At 31.6% G+C, this 21,963-nt stretch overlaps 1 protein-coding gene across 1 annotated transcript in view; it reads left to right on the forward strand.

Annotated features, from left to right (window-relative positions):
• Positions 1-21,963, forward strand: part of LOC118202272 (RING finger and SPRY domain-containing protein 1-like) — a 94,338-nt gene extending 72,375 nt beyond the window's left edge. The window contains exons 15-16 of the mRNA XM_085806824.1: positions 4,560-4,664; positions 13,356-21,963. Coding sequence (XP_085662950.1) covers positions 4,560-4,664; positions 13,356-13,440 — 190 coding nt within the window. The 3' untranslated portion in view covers positions 13,441-21,963. The remainder of the gene's footprint in view (positions 1-4,559; positions 4,665-13,355) is intronic.

Below are 21,963 nucleotides of genomic sequence, written 5' to 3' on the forward strand. Positions count from 1 at the left end.
CACTTTAAATAAGAAAACTATTTCTATGCCATTCAGTAGATTTCAGCTGTGATATTCTGTACATAAATTCAGTTGGGATTTCTTTTATTTTATTGCAAGATCAGAGGAACAAACTTTGGTTTTCAGATGTGATAGTTCTTCTCATTATACCTTTTGTACACAGTTTGCCACAATACTGACATTCCAGTTGTGTTTTTCTTTCCTTTTTTATTTTTTCAAATCTTTTGGTAGCTGCTTAACACATTTCCAACCGGTAGCCTATTAATCGGCTTTTTATCGTCAACGCCTGCCAACCAATAGCATATTAATTAACGTGGCATTCTGGGCTAAACTGGTAAGAATTTGTTTCAGAAGGTTCTCCATCCATCCATGGCATATCTTCAATTTTGTCGCCAAATATGGCAACTCTGCCTTCCTTTGTCATTTTATGGCAACCCTAAACCTGCTTCGCGGGAAAACTATCTCACCATGCCTGTACATTTCGTAACACTATTCATAGACTCCAACTACTACGGATTCTCCGTAGTTTCTACGGAAATTCATGAAAAACTACGAGCTACGAAAAGTATGGAAAAAACTACGGATTTTACAGAAACAAGAGCAGGAGAACCAGTACGCAAAACGGAACCAACTAATTCATCCGATGATTGGCTGAATACTCGTGTTATCATATATCACGTGTTGAGTGCGTTCCTAGTTTTGAAGAATTAGCCAATCGTAGATCAGTAACTCCAACCGTTAACGACTTATCAATAGTTCCACCCAATTGTCTGTCTCCCAGGTTCCTCGCTGATGCGTGTTTAGGCTGCATTCGGCTGCATTGTGTAGTTTACGGTGAGAGCTTAGCGTGTGTCTTGTGAACTGTGAATCAGGTGAAAGATTTTTAATCATAATGCTGCCTTGAACGAAGAAGCCAAAATTATCAAAGCAGAAGTTTTAAGATTCATATTCTTCAGAATTTCCATGCATTAAAGCGTCCGAAATTTCTGTGAATCACGCACACTGCAGTGTATGCAACAAAGACTTCTCAGTTGCTCATGGCGGAAAAGATGACTGTAAACGGCATGTGTTTTCTCAAAAGCATATAGAACTTGGCACCGTAAAATCTAAAGAAATAACAAATTTCTTAATAAAAGATGATGAAACAGATCCTATAAAAGCCGAATGCTATTTTGTTCGTTTTTTAATTGAACATAATCTACCGCTTTCTGTTTCGGATCATTCCAAAGAGCTTTTCAAAGCAATGTTTCCGGATTCTGCCATAGCAAAAAAATTTAGCTGCGGTCATACCAAAACTACTGCTATTGTGAAAACGCTTGCAGAAAATACTGTTGCTGATATTATAAAATCAGTGTGCAGTACATCATTTTCTCTAAGTACTGATGGAAGTAATGATAACAATGATAACAAACTGTACCCATTGGTTATAACATACTACAGTAAAGAAAAGGGAGTGATAATTACTTCATTGATTTCTATTTTAGAATGCAAGAATAATACAGGAGAAGGTAATTTTAATTGTATAAATGAAAACTTTAAAAACAAAGGTTTAGAATGGAAAAATTGCTTATCATTTTCTTCAGATAATGCTAGTAATATGATTGGAAAGTTTAAAGGTGTAGCATCATTTATCAAAATGCATCAACCAAGTATAATCCACCGAGGTTGTCCATGCCACCTCTTGCATATAGCTGCAAAAAAAGCTACTGAAAAATTAATTGGCTCAGAAATTGAAATGTTGATAATAGATATATATTTTTACTTGGAGAAAAGTTCGAAACGGAAGCATAGCTTCAAAGTTGCTCAACAAATTTTGGGACAGAATGCAAAATCTCATAAAATTTTGAAATATTGCAGTACGAGATGGTTGTTTCTTTTAGAATCTATAACAAGGATTTTAGAACAGTGGAATGCTGTGATAAATTTTTTTGGAGATAAACCAGATAATAGTGAGAATGAAGGAAAGAGATTGCAAAACATTAAAAAAATTTTACAGTCACCGACCACCAAATTGTAATTGTTATTTTTGAAAAATACTTTGCCTTTGTTTATAACAGTAAATATTAATTTGCAACAACAAGCTCCTTATATACATAAATTGAGAAGAGAACTTTTTGAACTTTTAATGAATTTATTTGTTAGATTCGTAAAACCATCAGTAATTTCTAAAGAAAATGAAGATGTTACTCTAACGTCTATTCCATTTCAGAAGTATAGTAAACAAAAAGAAAATGAAAATTTAGTGATTGGTGCAGAAACAAGACTATATTTAAAAAATGCCAAGTTGAATGAAAGTGAAGTGAAATCATTTTTCAATTCTGTGCGAGCTTTTTTTGTAACTGCATGTTCATATATAATTGATAAATTTCCACTGAGTGATCCATTTCTAAAACATGCTGAAGTTGCTGACATCAACTTGAGAACTGAAGTCTCATTTTCATCTGTTCTTTACTTGATGAATACTTTTCCATCCATTATTGATGAAAAATGTCTTAATCAAGTAGAAATTGAATTTTCCATGTATCAAGTAGATGATTTGAAAGAAATTGTAGATTTGCGTATTGATATAGCATGGGAAGAAATTGCCAAATTAAAAAATATGAATGGGTGTATGAAATACAAAGTATTGCCTTCTGTAATGCTTGCTGTCTTAATAATACCTCATTCAAATGCAGCTTGCGAAAGAATTTTTTCTATTGTTAAAAAAAATCAGACGGAATTTCGACCAAATTTAGGTCTTAAAACTCTTGAAGCAGTTTTGATTGAAAAAATAAATATGCAGGCAAATGAAGAACTGTGTTATAAAAAAACATTCTCAAAATCAGAACTTAAGCTTGCTAAGCATGCTACATATAAATCTTTGCATTCATAAATTATGCGTATTTTGTTTAATACTTATATGTATCATTCTTGGTTATTTAAATTTTATTTCCCTGTAGAAATCATATCCAGAATAAAGATATGATTTATAGCTTCTGATTTTTTCTATGATTAGTAGTGATTTGAAGTACTTTTTATTAGTGAATGCTTGAGGAGTTAAAAGAAAATTTCTAATTAAATATGCATATAATTTACAAGGTATATTTTTAATTATTCAGTTTTATATGTATATGGATTTTAAATGTAATAAAATTGCTTACGATTAATTATTAATTTAAAATTAATGAATGGTTAATTACAACATACGCTACGCGCACATTTTCAAAGTTGTAAAAATGTCGTTCGCGCGTTGACTACTGACAAGGTTTGCTGAAGGTTGGAGTCTATGCACTATTAATCGGCTTTTATCACCAACGCCTAGTGACCCATAGCCTATTAATCAGCTTTTTTTAGCCAATGCCTACCGACCAATAGCCTATTAATCGCTTTTTCTCTGTGCTACCTAAAAATAGCCTATCAATCAGCAGCCATGGCGATAAACAATTGCCATTTGCTATATCATCTGCATTTTATTATTAGTATTGAGGTACATTGCTCACTTGTGTTAAGTGCGTTGCTTCATAAACTCCTACATTTTCACACCATTTCTTAAAAAAATTACCATTTACGATTTGCGAAAAAAATGGTACTGGAGAGTTTTATTTAGACGATTTATCAGATTGTCCTGACAGTTATTTAGAACATGAAGAATCTGCGGTTGAGCGGCTGGTCAGACGTGCATATGTTGTTGAACCACTAGCGGTCGGTAAAGTGTTAAGCCATGTATTTGTGTCTCATTTTCATGAAAAGGAATTCTGTTAGCGACCTTTTGATTATCAAATTTATATTCTTAGGCTGCTATCACACGTGGGTTTGTTTCGGAAGAACAACTGTTTGGAACAATTTTTTTGCTTTGTCACAACAGCCTATCACTATAGATCACTTTGGGGTTAACACAGGAGAAACTGGTTCCCCATTACAAACAAGCTGAAAACTGGTTGGTTGAAAATGAACAACTTGCAATTTTTTTCGAAAGGAAGGAAAAAATTGCACGTCCTTCTTTCAGTAGTAAACCAGGCAGAAAAATTGTCCGAAAGAGTGGTTTGTGTGAAACAAACGTTGTGTGATATGGGTCTTAGAGGTATAAATAAGACTGAAAATTTGCACTTGGGGGGGGGGAAACATTATTGAGTATGCCCAAAAATCTAGATATGTTGAATTGCACTTGGCCTCAGATTTACATTTTAATATACTGCGTAAAATTATATGTATGTATCTGTATATTTTATTGAAGTATTTGTATATTTTCAGTTTATTTCATTTCAAATACGTACAATTCTAGGTATGAAAGATTTAACTCAGGTTCTTCTGAAGGAGTAAAATCTTGGTTTAGTTAATTTTTAAATTATTAAACAATTTATATTTAAATTAGATTAAATGCATTATTTAAGAATACTTTATATGAAAATAATGTAAATTTCAATTTTGAGTTTGGTTTTTAATATTGATAATTGATTATAGTTATTAATTGATTTTTAAAGTAATTGAACATACCTTAAATAATATGATAAAATTAATTTTTTTAAATTTATATGTGTGTATATGTGAACATATTTCCACATTTATTTTTCTTTCTACAGGCATATAAGGCTTGAAAAATTACGACAAGCAAGTGTAAGGGAAGATTCATGCTCACTTTGTTTTGATGGATCTGCCACAGTTAGGTTAGATCCTTGTCGTCATACGTAAGTGATTTAATAAATACGAATATTCTCTGTTCTTTGATAGTGTAGATTAGCAGTGAAAAACCTTCTTTAACAATGGGCCAACTGCAAATTAAAAAAATATTTTGCAGCCCAGATATAAGATATTAAAATATTAAACACAGAACAGAAATTATATCTTAATTAACAAAATAACAATCTTATAAAAACAAATTTTGAAAATTTGTAATTGAAATACTATAAAAAACAGCAAAATATAATTATTTTAAGAAAACTCTCAAATAAATTTTAATGAGAAGTTTGGCATTGCTTCTTTGCCACCAATTGGTCTGTATTTGCAGATATAGATGACCTAGCAAATTGTTTGTAAAGCAAGTTGACATTTGGCATATTTAGTTTTTATGCAAATGATCTATCAGTGAATTATCCAAATGATTAACAAATATTTCTGTCCCTGTCAAATTTTTAATATAATTAAATAGCGTTCCCATAACATCTGCATTCCTGCTTGTCATTGCTTGTGCTCCATAGGTGGATATGCCAAAAGTCATTTCAAATGGAATTGGTAAGTTCTCCAACAGTGGTTTTAGTTCCTTGTGCCAGTCTTGCTGTAGTTCCTGCAGTTGTTATAAATGAATCCAGTTCTTCAATTATATTAAAATTGGAATTGATTCCTCTTACAGATATTGCTAGTTATGTTTTGTCACTTATGTTACTGCTCTCATCAAGCTCTAAAGAACACCATTCAAATTATTTCAGTGCATTCAGTTGCAGTTGTGGAATAGATCTCAGATCATCTTACAGCTGTAAATCTGGACAAATTAATTCTGAATGTAATGTCTTTCTTAGCATGGAAAACTATTTTGGCAACAGAAGTTAAACATTCCTTAATTATTTTTTCATCAGCGAATGGTTTCTTTTTTGGGAGGGCTAAAATATGACTAACATTGTAAATAGCTTTCACTGACAAAAAAGTTTTAAATATATTGTTTGGTTGTTTAAATCTTTTTTTCAATTCATTTATTTTATCTCTCTGCATCTGGCCATGGATATCTTATAATTTGTATCATGTTTCGTCTCGTAATGCCGTTTAATATTGTTATGAAATGTACAGGCGCTGTAAGATGGTTTCGCCGCAAAGCAGTTTTAGGGTTGCCATAAAATGGCAAGGGAAGGCAGGGTTGCCACATTTGGCAAGAAATCGCCCAATTGGTGATATGCTATGGTCGGGTGGAGAACCTTCTGGAACGAATTCTTACAGAATTAGCCCAGAATGTTCTCAAATACAAACTGAAAACTATATAAACCCTGCTAGTTCTCAGTCACTTAGTGTGTGTGCCTCGCCTAGCGAGCTGATAGTCAGTCATTGAGTGAGTGTCTCGAAGTCTAGTGCCGAGTTGGTCGTCGAGTGCATTGAGAGAGTCTTTTAGTGCATCGTTGAATTTTGTCTTAGACTGTGCTGAGTTGAGAGCTATATTCTTGTATATCGTTGAGTGCATCGCAAGTTGTAGCGTGGAGAGTCTCAAGAGTACAAGGATTTCAGAGAACGACCATGCAGAGTTGAGAGCTATACTCTAGTGCTTTGCGGTGAAGCCATCTTACTGCGCCTGTTACCATTTCGTAACACTGCCGCCTCCCAAGAACTGCACATCCGGGCAGTACAACCCTTGGTCAGAAGTCAGTTTCGATATAATCGAAACGTTTTAAAATATACAGATAACATAACTAAAGAAACAAACATTTACACTACATACAAACTTTACACAGAAACTAGGTAAAAAAACTCATGCACTAGAATTATGGGTACCCCTAAGAGTAAGAAACACTAAGTACTATAGCCATAGTATGGGGCTAATTTGTCATAATGAATAACCTTGGGTTTTGAATTGGGGATTTACGGATCCGTATCACAACGTCGTTCAATCTGTTGAGGACTGTATAGGCACCCTCCCAATGCGACTGCAGTTTGGGAGAAACACCTGTACAACGACTTGGATTCCACAGCCAAACCTTGTCGTTTTCCTGGAATTGATGATCAGTGGCTCTTGCGTCGTATCTCTTCTTCACCCTGTCCATCGAGATGTTGATCGACTCTCGAGCAAACCTATGTACTGTTTCCAACCGGGCCTGGAGGTTTTGCACGTACTCCTCAGGCGAGGAATGTACATCTGGAGGGAGGGCGGCTGAAGAGCAGGTCACTTGGCAGACGGAGATCACGACCGAAGAGCATCTGTGATGGACAATAGCCGGTGCTTTCATGGACAGCACTATGGTAAGCAAGTAGGAACAGGGGCAGCTTGCGATCCCAGTCTTCTTGGTTTTGGGAAACCATGAGCGAGAGGTGGTTCAGGATTGTATGGTTAAACCTCTCCACCATGCCATCAGACTGCGGATGTAGCGGGGTCGTCTGCGTTTTCTTAATTTCCAACAAGTTACAGAGTTCCTTGAACACAGCCGAAGTGAAGTTCCTGCCTTGGTCAGAAAGAATCTGGAGGGGGATCTCACTTCTAACACCACTTGTTGTGTTTTTCTCTTCCTGACACTAGTTGTTACATTATTTTCTTACTTCACGTTCGTACGGGATTCGTAGATTTGAAGTTAATAACGACGACACTTGATGAAGTATCGAAACACACTTTATTTACCAGTATTGTCAGGACAGCTCCAAAACACGTTTTACAGTCATCGATGAACTACTACAAACATGCTGACACAATCAGCGACACAGCCTTCAGGTTATCAGGCTATCACGTTGGAGATAGCTTCATGTCAAAGCACTAGAGTACAGCTCTCGACTCTGCTTGGTCATTCTCGAAACTCCATGTACTCTCGAGACTCTCCTCGCTCCAACTCACGATGCACTCAACGATACACAAGAGTATAGCTCTCGACTCAGCACAGTGTAAGACAAAACTCGGCGATGCACTAAAAGACTCTCGATGCACTCGACGACCAACACGGCGCTAGACTTCGAGACACTTGCTCAATGACTGACTATCAGCTCGCTAGACGAGGCACACACACTAACTGACTGCATACCAGCAGGGTTTATATAGTTTTCAGCTTGTGTTCGAGAACATTTTGGGTTAAACCTGTAAGAATTCGTTCCAGAAGGTTCTCCATCCATCCATGGCATATCGTCAATTTTGTCGCCAAATGGGCAATTTCTCGCCAAATGTGGCACCTCTGCCTTCCCTTGCCATTTTATGGCAACCTTAAAACTGCTTCGCATGGAAGCCGTCTTACCATGCCTATACATTTCGTAACAATATATTTTTTCAACATGGATACTGAATCTGAGCATAAAAGGCAAGCAACTTTGCCTTGCAAGTGTGGAAAAAATTCTTCTATTTCCGGTTTTTATTAAAATTTATGTTTCCGGCCCAAATTTTTTTTTCCGAGGACATTTTCCCAACTAGAAATAGGACATGTGTTTATTAAAAAAAAAAAAAGAAAGAAAGTAAGAAAGAAAATTAATTTTCAGTTGAAGCAGTTAGTTTTTAAATTAAAAAGTACTATTGACATCTTTATTACAATGATGTACTAATAAGTCACAATAATAGACAAAAATAATTCTATGAGAACTACTATGAACCAAGCAATAGGATGATTGAGAATTTTAGTATAGAGCACATGCAGCCTTGTGCGTACCTCACTGGTTGTGCAGGTAAAATAAGCAAACAAAAACAACTTATTCTTACTTTGATATGCAGTGATAGAAAAGAGAATACTACATACTTCTCTTATGACAAAGTAGTCTCTAGGGTTATGAAAATCGAGTAGCACCAAAATTTATATAAACAATAAATGAAGAACACTTTATTTTTTTTTTTTTACTAGGGTGGTGGATATTTTACTTTTCCCATGTCCTCTAGTTATATTTTAATTCATTATTACTTCAGAAGTCCATAACATAATTTTCTTTTAATGGTTATATTCATTTTTAATATATAAACTAATATAATAATTAATTAATTTATGTGAGGGTCTGCTATGAACAGCCAAAAGATATTTAATTGTTAAACACTACATAAAGGAACCATGCAAAGACTGTTAATAACAGAATGAAATCCCAAGGTATTTTGAAATGAGATATTAATGTTTGTATTATTTTTCTTCATACAAGTATGACAACATCTAATTATGTTTTTACACAAGCCTTTTTTTTTCCATAAATTTGAATTAACATGAATTTAAAATAAATATTTAATTTTCTCTTTACATGTGTCATTTTGATTTAACATGATTGGGCCAACCCTGTTTCTAAGATTTTTTTGAGGGGCCTTTAATTTTAAGAAAAACAATATTTATTAGAATAGGAGTATTTTTTTATTACCATAGTAATTAGTATTAGGAGCATAGGAGTACAGGCATGTAAAGATTGCATAACTAGAGGAGAATAAAGCACCTCCCCACAGTTAGTAGTTAAGTCATGTGACTAAATGTATTAGTTTTCTCTTTTGTTCCCAAGCTGTGTGTACTTTGAATTTGGAATTGAAACCGATGTTTTATATCTTCAGAAGACATTTAGTATGTAGCTGTATTTCAAAATGAAAGAATTTTCAGTCAAATTTGTGCACATATAAATTTATTAATTTTGTTGAAAGTAATTAAATCGAAGATCCTTTTTTTTTTTTTTATTTCAAATGCAAATTTACCTTAATACATTTTCATTACATATTACTACAAATGTATTTGTTGAAATATAAGAATAAGCTTAAAATGAATATTTCTTTAACCCTTTGGCTACATTTGATGTATCAGTATGTCATGCATTTGTTTGGGCAAAGATGCACATGACATTCTAATATAGTGTTTCCCAACCTTTTTTGTGCTTTGCCCCCCCATAATCCTCTCTAAAATTCTTATGCTTCCCCTAGCATATATATAGTTTTTAATATTCAAGAATTAAAATGTTCACGAAAGAAACTTGAATGATAGGTTTCAGAAAGAAATTTCTAGGCATTTAAATGTCCCTGTCTACATGGATAATTCATTACAAAATATTTAAAATACACTGCAATTTAAAATCTTTTTTACGTATACATCACTTACATTATTTTTTATTTTTGGGAATAAAAAATGAAATTTGAAAAACTTTCAGCTTGAAGAAAATTTGGAAATTTGAATGTCCATTGTCCTCCTAAACTCTGGACGAGTCCATTTTTGAATTGCCCCCACATTGGGAAACACTGTTCTAATACGACATCGAAACTGAGACGAGATTTAACTAGTTCGTTCCCTTTGGCTACATTTGACGTATCGGTATGTCATGCATTTGTTTGGGCAAAGACACACATGACGTTCTGGTACATCATTGAAACTGAGACGAGATTTAGCTAGTTCATTCTGTTTTATTTCAAAGTAATGTGTATCTGTTGTAACAGAACAAATAATTTCAGTAGTTTGGTGAACCTTATGGTAAAATCTATTGTTCTTACTTGCCCGCAAAATTAAATATCTAGTACAAAAAAATTTTCAAGTAAATGTTTACCCAAAAGGTTAAATTATGTTTGCTAATTTTTTAGACCCAGAATCGGTATTCTTTTCTTCCAAAGGTATTTTTATTTATTTATTTATTTTAATTTTTTTTAACATGTATTCTCCAAGAATATATTTGTGATGTAAAAATATAAAAATAGAATTAGATGTATAAAGCAATCAATAAAATTGTAAGAGGTTGCATTTGTAGAAATTCTATTTTATTACTCTAGAGCAGTGGTCGGCAAACTTATTAGCCAAAGAGCTAAATATGAACATTACAACAATTTTAAAAATAATTGGGAGCCAAATCTGCTCATTTAGTAAACTTTTATTACACTAAATAAAACTAAATTTAATACTTAATAAATATTTATTAATTCGAACAATGGGCTTGCATCTCCTTGGAAAGTTTGAGTAAGTCAGGTTTGTATGTTGTTGTTTTTAATTTTAGGCATGATTCCAATTTCTCACCAATAAGACGACTTCTCAGTTTACTCTTGATAATGTTCATGCTTGAAAAAGATTGTTCGCATATATATGTAGAACCGAAAAGGGGAAGAACAGCAAACGCGAGCTTTTTCAGCTAATCGTAAGAGTCAGGAATACTATTCCAAGCGTTGATAATGATCATGTCTTCCTTCTCCAGGTCATTCAAAGCAGACTACTTGCGTTGTGAACTAAGATCATATTTTTTCTTTTCCAATATTTCCAATTCAACACAAAGACATTCGAATTTAGAGCGCCATATCTCCTTGTTTTTTTAATCCAGCAATTGTATTTCAAAAGGAGAAAACTTCACCTCGGTTATCATAGCATTAAGAAGATTTTTGACAAATGATAAAGTTGCTCTGCTGTTTTTAAATTCCTGAAACCTGCTGAGAAATGCTTCCCTCAAATTTAAAATTATTATTTTAAAATGGTGTTTATCAATAGAGGAATTTTCTTGGCGATGCTTCAGCAGGCTTGGAAAGTGAAACAATGTTTCCCTTTCAAAATCTTGTGCAAAAATGGATAATTTGTTTTCGAATGTTGTTATTTCTTCTAACATCGAAAAAAAAGTTTCCTTTCCCTTGTAGTTTACGATTAAGCTGATTTAGATGAGATGTAACATCTACCGTGAAATAAAAGTTTTGGATCCACTGATCGTCTGTTAGTTCTGGATAGTAAATGCCCTTCTCAAGTAGAAATGCTTTAATTTCCGGAAAATGGGACGTGAAATGTTTTAAAACGTTCCCTCTTGTTAACCAACATACCTTGTAACGAAGCAGAAGATCAGCATACTCACTCTCCATTTCAAATAAAAATTCTTTGAATTGGCGATGATTAAGAGCTTTAGCTAAAATGGAGTTGATAATGGTAATCACTAATTCCATAACTTTATACAAATTTCTTCCGGAAATGTTTGCTCACAAAGCACTTCTTGGTGAATGATACAATGATAAACAAGTATCTCGTGATTAATTTTTCTTTAAAAATAGCAACAACCCCTTTTCTTACGCCGGTCATACTTTTGGCTCCATCTGTTGAAATCTACACAATTTTATCGAGGGGAATATGATGTTTAACCATACACTCAATTACAGCATTGGCGATATCTTCTCCACGTGTCTGACCTTTTAGGGGCAATAATGCTGAAAGTTTTTCTTTAGGGCCTGAATGAGACATAAATCTTACAAAAAGTGAAACTTGCGCTGTATCATTTATATCACAAGACTCGTCAACTGCTATTGATAAAGCTGAAACCAATTTCAGATCTTCGATATGCTGGGTGGTTATATTCAAACACATTTTAATTGTTCTATCTTTAATGGTTTTCGCAGACAATGGTAACTCTTTAATTCTTTTCAGAATATCTGCTTTGTTCTTAAAATTCCAAAATAGCTCTTTGGATGCATTTATAAAACAATTTTTTATGTATTCGCTGTCTGTGTACGGTTTTCCTCGCTTAGCAATCTCTTGGCTACAAACAAAACTTGCCATATTAATATTGCTGGAAAATTGCATACAGTTATTAAACACAGAATTCGACGACTCTTGACTGTTCTGAAGTTTGTCAACTGCTTTCTTCCTTGCATCACTGGTAGGATATTTAGTGCTAAATGACGCGTGCTTTCTTGTAAAGTGTCTCTCTAAATTTGACTTCTTGTTATGCGCAAATTTCTCCTTACAAATAAGACATGTCGGAAGTCCATTCAAGTTTTGAATAAATGCAAAATTCTTGGTCCACTCAACTTTAAATTCGCGATTTTCATCTTCTGTTTCTCTTTGCTTTTTTTTTTGGTAGCCATGTTAATTGGGATGCATATAAAAATATTCCAAATATATTTTTTTCTAAAGCCACCAGTACAAAATTATTATCATTATTAAATTGATAAAAATAAAAATTTTTAAAAATCTTTTTTAAAAATACAATTTTATTAATATATGTAAATGCACTAAAAAGAAAAAAAAAAGAAATTTTTTCCATCATCAGAATAACAAAACTTTTAATATGACCAAAAATGGAAGAAAACTTCCAACATTTGGACAAATAGAAATTATCGAAAAATCGATTACAAATTTTGTACTGGAACCACAAACATACATAGCAGGTGTAATAAAATCATATAAAAATACCTGTAAGATGTGCAGCTAGATTAAAAAATGCAACAACTTTTTAATAAGACAGGACTACGGCAGACGCGGTAGATAAGGCAAAACTGTTCACACTGCAACTGCTGCTCTGTGATGCCAATTTGTACCTTCACTACTTTATAAATAGCATGCACGCGCATTCCCCTAGCTTGTACATGGTTTATGTTTACGTTTACGAAAACTAATAAAATTAAACTCGATGTTCGTTACGTATTTTTACAACAATATAAAATTTTAATTACCTATCTATTTTTTTACTCAAACAAAAAATTATACATGTTCTCGATTAATAGAAGAATTTTAATATATCAAAATAAGATGTAATTTTTTTCTTACCAAGTTTTTTTTAAATGAAAATATTATTGCGCCTTCCGTGGATATTTGTACCAGAGCCACACTTAAGGAGCCAAAGAGCCTCATGTGGCTCTGAAGCTGCACTTTGCCGACCACTGCTCTAGAGTAATAAAATCGGAATCGTATCTCGTTTTTTAAAACTAAATCATATAAAACTAACACATTTCGGTTCCTATAATAATTTTCATCGATTAGTTAAAAATATATATATATAATAATCAAAGAATGTTTTGATTTTAGTGGATTTTGTACACAGTGTGCCTTGCAGCTTGAAGTGTGCCCTATGTGCCGTAGTGCTATAGATGAAAGAGTTGAAGTTGGATGAAGGCAAGTTTTCTGAACTTTTAAATTTAAAATAAGTTGTTTTTTATGTAATTGTTTGGCATTATTAATATTTACCATATTTTAATATACAGATTATACAAGTCTGGGCCTGAAGATTTTAAATATGACTGAAATTTTATTGACATGATATATTTATCCAGATTGAAGAACTGTCTCAATCTGAGAGAAATCTATGCTTGTTTTTATGAGAAAGCTATATTGGTACATACTATTGATGCTAAAATCATTGTTGCACATATAAAGTTCTAAAATGAAATATTTTTAAAGAAACTCGGGTTATAACCAGTTTAATAGAAATTACAATTGATATTAAAAAAATGGCCTTTTTATTATTCATACACAGGGAAAAGAACTATTTGATTTCATTATTGTAAATTGCTTTTGATCCTGGTTATCATCAGATAATGTGTAATTTTTTTTAAGTGTCTTTTGTATTCAAGATTTTCCAGTATTTCGTGTGTGATGCAACTCGGTGTTTCATGATTGATTCCAGTAAAAAGAATTATGCCTATAGTTTCATGTAAATTTATGCAAGTCTAGTGCCAAATATTGAACCTTGTATGGTTTCTTTAATTTTCAGTGGTAGATTTTTTCGATATGTTTATCATTAAATCATACTGAATTTGCATAGCAGTTACTATATCATATCCGTATATATATTCACTATTTATTGTGTGTCAAAGACCTGGGAATTTTATGACCTTATTTAAATTTGTATATATCTTGTGAGTTTGTTATTTTATTCTGGGGTATGGCAAGCTTTTAACTTTGTATCCTTTTGTCATAAAATTTAGCCTTTAATATTAGAAAGGCATGAATGTCCATTTAATTACTTTTTTAATCAATGTTTCTTTATTATACAATTTTATATTAAATAAAACCAGTGAAAAGCTTTTATTTCCATAAATATGTTTTGTTAAGAAAGGGCAGAGAGATTTTTTAACACATTTAAGACTTCTACACTTTTACTTTAAGGTGGGAGTCATTAAATTTTTTAGTTTAGTGTTAATCAGGAGCAACTAGCACATTTTCATTTTTTTACTGAAGTTAGAAGCCTGTGATATATTTTAATGTTTTTTCCAGAGTTGCGGTTGGAGGCATTATGCTCAAAACCATAGTAAATTTGCTATTCATATTAAAAATGAAAAAAAAAAATAATAATAATTGGCATTTAATAAAAGAGCTTCTGGGAAAAAATGAAATGACTAATTATTGAAGTGAAGCTTACAATAAAAAATTGATTTTTGAAAAAAATTTAGATTTTTGGGAATTTTGCAATCTATGCACTTATTAAACAGAAAGAAAAAAAAAGGCTTATAATGGCAGTTAAATAAAATATGTTCATCCAGTTAATTATCTTTTGAAGAAATTTAAAATATGTGTAAATTAAAACTGTAGTTATCAGTGGTTAAATCTATGTAACCAAATAAAAGAAGACTAGAGTTGACTTCCCCAAAGATTAAAACATACAAAGTTCTGCTGACATATTCTGTAAAACTGGGTTCATTGCATTTATAATTTTCAGTTCTTCATTAATATTGAATAAAAATCTGACTAATACAATTGTAATATGTTGGATGATTATGCAAATTTATGACAACATGTGTACATGAACAATATACTAACATAAACGTAGCTGATAATCTGCTTATAATTGAAATCATGACTTACGAATGACAAAGGCCAGTAAAGGATAACCTGCATAGTTTAATTCTTCCATGATTCAATGATGAAAATTATCAGTCGTCACAAAAATGTCGAAAGAAAAACTTACCTTTTAGGTATCAGATTTCTTGTTGTTATATTTTAAGTTTCCAATTTTAATTTCTTAGAATTTTTCATATATATTTGAGTGTACATGTGATGATTTAAATATAGATGTCATGACCATGAATTAGCAATAATCCGTAGAGATAATAGCAGTAGTCGAATCTCAATAAACATATTTTATTTCTTGAGAAGCACAATATTAACTTAAAGTGCAATGGATGCAATCTGCATGCCTGCTGTTTATCACATTTGTGCCTTTTTTGTACTTTTTTCCAGAATGATTGATTTCAGTTCACCTTTAATCCCTGTTGGTAAGTTTCGGTTCCCAAAATGAAAATCATTATTTTCTGAAGCGTTTTATGTTATGACCATTTTATGTCATGACTGTTGTGTAAGTACCATATGACAGCTTAAGCAGGTGGTCTTCTTATGTCTTGCTTAAATTGAGTAGACTAGAAGCGAAACACGCTAATGTGACAATCAAAATCGTAAAAACAACCTTGTATATAGCGTAAGTATATTCAAACACTCAATCGATTTCGAGGGCAGCTGAAGGTCCCTCCTTATCAGGAGAAAGAAATACCTGGAAAGAAGAAAATAAAGGGGAAGGAGTGTCAGAAACACGTGGTCCTTATCAGCACTGCATGGCGTTATAACTGGATTTTTAATCAGAGTTGCACTGGCTGCCTACTTTTACTGAGCCAGGCTATCTGATCAAGCATAAAGGACAAGAAAAATTAGCGAAGTTAAAAATAGGGAGCGAGGGGCAAATGCACCTTCAAGCTCAAAATCTGAACTTCAAATGGTATAAATCATAAAAACAACCTTGTATTTAGCATTTATACAAGGTTAAAAATAGGGATTTACGATTTTGATTAAATTGAATAATCCTGTAAATCTGCCTTTACATTACATGCTAAACACAACTAATATATTTTTAACAAAGATTTAAGAGAAAAGCTATATTTTTATTCTGTGTATTTGCCAACTCTTCCAGTTTTTCATGCCGTATACCAGTCTTCCAATAAATCACTGAACCTCCTGGTTTTTAATTTTTAACATTTAATAGGGAAAATGTTTCTCAGCAATAAATGAAACTTAAATTGGGCAAATTCCATGCCCCCCCCCCCCACCATGAGTGAATTTCAGCATAGTTTTTCTTCTTAAGTTTGATTTAATATGAATTGTCTTAATCTATTGCTTTATTTATTTTTTTTTTTTTTTTTTTTTTTTGTATCACTGTGCAATACAAAAACCTCTCGAAAAATCTCAGTTTTTCATATTTCAAGGTTGGCAGTTACAATGTGAATCGTTTACTTATTTTTATATATACTATCATATATAATGTAATTTAAATTGTTCGTATGCTTTATTTAAAATAAAAATGCAGATGATTATTGATTGCTTTAAACTGACACTTTGCTTCAATTTCTTCAGATATTTAATGCATGACATAACAAAAAAAAGCCATTGCATATGTATGTTGATCTAGGCTTATATGCTTTGTTTCTGAATCAGCTATCCTCACTGTATTAATTTAAAAAAAAAAAAAAAAAAAACTTGTCCATCATTTTTGTAAACATTTTCTTAAAATTGAGTGTTTAAATTCACAAATATGTACTATTAAAATATGTGCATGTGTGTCTGTCTGTTCATAACATCTCTTCCAGAACGACAGTTTAGTTTCGAGAGAAGTATCCTCCATATTCCAAAAATTCGTGGGAAGCCATTTCGACCATTGTCATCTCTGTACAACTTTAACCAGCTGACATATTAATTAAAAACTCTGAAAATGCAAATTTCACACTCATTTTTCTGAGTGGCAACAGTCCCATATGCTGGAAATAAAAATCCTGTATATCGAAAAGTATTGCCAATGCTTGCTTTCATATCGTAGAATTTACAAAATATGAAATACAAATGACATTGCCAAACATTAAACAGATTATTATTATATGAGGTTATTCTTGCGTTGAAGAAAGCATGCGATTGCATGTGATGTCATTGAATGTCGAAAATTTTTTATTAATATCAGCATTTTAAATAAATAGCCACTGTTGCCAACTTTTTAGTTTCAGATCAAAATAATTGACACAATATGTTATTGCCATGTTAATTCTTTTATTGAGAAAAAATTATTATACAGTCAAAAGTCATTAATTTGGACACCCATAATCCGGAATGATCTATAATCCGGACCTCAAAGCTACAAACTTTCTGCGCATGCGTCGCGTTGACGTAAGACCTTTACGTCTGTGAAAAGGTGTGTGCGTGTGTGCAAAGTACGTTTACGCATGCGCGTTTGATGTATAACGGATGGTATAAGCTAAGCTAAAATTATCTAATTCAGTTAATGTTGCAGATTGCGTTGTTCCTTAATCTTCGAATTGGATCCGGCTTATTATTTTTTGCAGCCTGTTGGAGCAATTTTATAAAAGTAAGCTTGAACTTTCGATTATGTCAAATAGAATTTCCAATATATATTTACCAATATGTAAAAGATCTACCAAAGCGAAAGGATGTTTCAAAGTCCATTAAACAAAAGTTGAATTTCTGCAAAAAATGACCTAACCATTCCAAAATCTGTTTATTCCAAAATCTGTTATCAAATTTCACGCTGCTCTGCGGCGGGGGATGGGGGTAACAGCGCACAATGAATTGGAAGTTGATCTGTCAGCACTATCCATATCTTCAGGGCAGATGTTTTCAACGCAGCAGGCGTGCAGTAAATTGGAAGATGATCTGTCAGCACTATCCTTATCTTCAGGGCAGATGTTTTCATTTTATTTGGCTTATAATTCCTTACTAAATGTAGTACTTCATCTCGATGTATTCCGTCTTGATATGATTTAAATCAAATTCCTCGTCATTATAATTTGCTTCCAATAGTGAAGAAAGTGACACAGAAGTTATTGAAAACGAAAAAATTTCGATTAACAAATTAGTCGGTATTCTTGACACAGCAATTATAGGACTTGAACAGCGGAACTCTTTAACTGAACAAGAAATTTTGTCTGTTTATAGAATTAAAGAGAAAGTATTATCACATAAAACGAAGCAAACAACTTACATTGAAAGAAATGTTTAATAATGTAAACAAATAAATATTAAGCTTTTTTTTTTTGTGTAAATTTTGATACCCTTTAGATCATAATTGTTCTTTATTTCATAAATTATGGTTTCATATTTTTAATTTTATAATTTCTGCATGCCATCTTACCAGATTAACTGATGATCTATAATTCGGAAAAATCGATAATCCAGAATCGCCGAAGTCCGGATTAACGACTTTTAACTGTATTAAATTTAAATCATGAGATCATATGCGTACCTGAACCGTCAAAAAATTTTGTTTTCTGGTTTGGCAACAAAAAATTACTTACAAATTGGTTGTTTCTTGGAAATGAATTTATTTCATTCATATTAAAATGTTTTCATACATTTATTTTTACACAGAACTTATTAATTTTGCTTTGGCCGCAGCCCACTAGTGTTGTATTAAATGATAACAGAAAAATGTCTAATAACCATTAAGATATTAAAATTAATTGGCATGTTCTATGTATATATATATATATTGTGTGTGAAATGCATTTAAGGCAAAAATTTCATTTGTTAATTATATATAAATAGAAAATGAAAATGTTATGTATCATCAGAAGTGCACAAATTATAAAACATAAAAGCTTCTCTGCCCTTTGTTGTCATATAAAATATAATGTCATGATTTCAGTGGGTGTCTTTAGATGAGGGGCCTTCACCCATTATCTTCTGGCAATAAAATATTAGAATAAAAATCATTGGTCTTGATTAACCCTCTGACCAGCAAAGCCGGATATATACAGCCTAGAATATTTTTTGTGATATCTGTAAGAGTCTGATACATGCATCTTGAAATATGTCTATGAAATTAAGGCAATAAATTAAAAGTACATAACAGGTATAAAGTACCAGAGATATTTTGTGATTAAAATTAAGAAAATACCTATTTCTTATGGCAGTTTTCGAAAATTTGGGCTTTCTCTGTGAAACCCTGTGCTGGTCAGAGGGTTAAAGAACATTATTTTTATTTCCATATCTGTAGTAACTTTTATATTGACAAAACTTATTCAAGTTGATATGTTTAATGTTACTAAACATGTGAATAAAACAATGAATTAACTTCTGAATTCTCATTTAAAAACAGTCATAAATTATATAAAAAATTAACATTGTATAGATTAAATCTCATTGGCAAAACATTTGTATATCTTCTCCTCTGATAACTTAATATGTTTAATATATGTGTTTTTCTATTATACTAACCTGGTATATATGAGGGTGACATAATATTATTGTACTTAATAATGCATGTTTGAATTGTTTCCTAGTTTGGAGATTAAAGGTTTTCGTGGATGAAGTTAAACACATTCCTTTTGAATCTTGTTGTAGCAGTTTTTTTCTACAGGTATATCAGCTTTATGGATGAGATATTTTTATGGTTGCCTTTTAATAATGCAGAGTCATTAGAACATGATAATTGTTAAATGAGACTTGTGATGTATACATACTCAACATGAGCAGTGCTAGCTGGAAATTTTTCCTTTCCTTTTTTCTAACAGCTACATACTTTTCTAATTAAATATTCATCAGGAATATTTAATTAGCATTGGTCATTTAACTGTTTCAGTAATAAGCATGTTGACCAGGATGCACTGCAGGGAATGACCAAAGTATTCTTGCAATAAAGGAGAATTTCTCTCCCAATTTTGATGGCGGCTTCTTTGGAGAATGGTTGTATGCATCTCCTATCTACCTCTCAAAAAGATTTTTGGTTCAACAATATTTTAAGTGCCTCCATGCTGTAAATATGTTTATACACTTGCAAACATGCTTGACTTCTCCTAGATTTGAACCACCACCCAAGATTATGGCAGCCAGCTTCCATATCACAAGATTAACACGGTAGCTTGTTAGAATTAAATGTAAACTCGTATTGCAGTTGTGAAGAACTTTTGATATTTTGAAAAATATCAAAAATTTATATTGGCCTCGTACAAATGTTTGTTGCTGACTCTTTTTTTTTTTTTTTTTTTTTTTTTCCTTTACTGTCATTTTAGAACTTATGTTTAGAATTACTTGTTGTGTAGCTGCAATTTTTTTTTTTTGGGGGGGGGGGAATCTTTGAAAAACATTAATGTAACCCAAAGTCATCCACAGCCAACCTTTTTGAGTAATAATGAAATATGTGATTACTTTTGTATAAACTTTAATTAAATCTAGATTTTTATTTTTTAAAGATTTTTTTAAGATTGCTAATTATAAGCCAGACTTGATTAAACTGATGTGACAAGTTCAGCATCAGAGAAGAATTTGATATCAAAGAGGAAAATAGAGTTCAGTCAGTTATATTTGTTTTTATAATAATTAGAATTTAAATTTTATTTATGTAACATATTTAATTATTTTCTCAATAAAATTTCTCTTATTGTTCAACCAGAAAGACTGTTCTAAATTGAAAATATCTTCTATGTTATAAAATGAAAATACCAAAATTTCTTCTTTATTATTTTGGCTAATTTTGAGCTGCAACCGAAAAAGGTTGCTGATGCCAGCAGTAAAGTATAAGAGTACTTTTCAGAGGAAAATGTCTTGCCTTTGAGAGTTACAAAAAAATAATACTTTATAGAGAAAATGTTTTGCCATTAGGCTTTGCAAGTGAATTCAAGTCAGATTTTTTATTTTGCTGTTATTCACAGTGTTGTTTGTAACAGAGAAATTTTTATAGATTTTAATTCTTTTGAAAATATTGATTGTGTACTTTTTCATGTTTATATCTGAAATAATATTTTAATGTATTTACTTGTTTCAAAAGGAAAATTTTCTTTCAAAATGTCTGAAATCAGTACCTATGATTTCAGGATTAGCAAATGGGTTCAGATATGTTTGACACCATTTGCTGCATAATGATTCAGTTATAAATTCCAGTTATAATTATTAAAGTTATATATTCCAGTTATAAATAAATCAAATAAAAAATATTGATATATTTGAATTGAAAATTTTGTTTCACTAGCTGTAAAACCATTTTATTTACCATTATTTGTGATATAATTATTTCAAAAGTAAATTATTTTGTGTATGTGTAGTTTTTTTTTTTTTTTTTTTTTTTTTTTTTTTTTTTTTTTTTCAATATACTCTCATCATTATTAATGTTTCACTATGTATCAGTTCATTGCTTAGTGAAAAAGTTTTATCTTTGCATTGCAAACAGTTTTCCAATTCAGACATAAAGAAAATTAAATAAATTTTAAAGTGATGCAGGCCCAGTATTTTAACATTTTCCGATAAAATGTATTTCTATTCTTTAATAATTGCTATGCAGTTCAGTTTTTCTTCTCCGGTATCATTTTGTAAATTTATGCTGTTACTCTGTAGTTCAAAAATGAGCTATAATTGCAACTATATGCAGAATTATTTGTCATCCATTTTTCTTACCTTTGCTCAAATATTAGTGTTTGTATGGAATGTAAATTACTAGTCATTGTAATTTTTTCTCTTGATTGTGCCATTATTTAATTTCAACTCATTTGATTTCACTGTATGTAAATATATCTATGTATATATAAGTGTACAATTTCTTACTTTAAAACTTTTTTACTGCAATTAAATATTTAATAAATTGAATCGTGGGAATTCTGTACAAATATGCTTCAAGTTGTGCTATTTGTGCAAATAAAATCATTTTTCTGCA

This window comes from Stegodyphus dumicola, chromosome 12 (genome assembly GCF_044657685.1).
Source record: "Stegodyphus dumicola isolate Sdum_Otavi_A_Nest chromosome 12, ASM4465768v1".
Lineage (NCBI taxonomy): Eukaryota > Metazoa > Arthropoda > Arachnida > Araneae > Eresidae > Stegodyphus > Stegodyphus dumicola.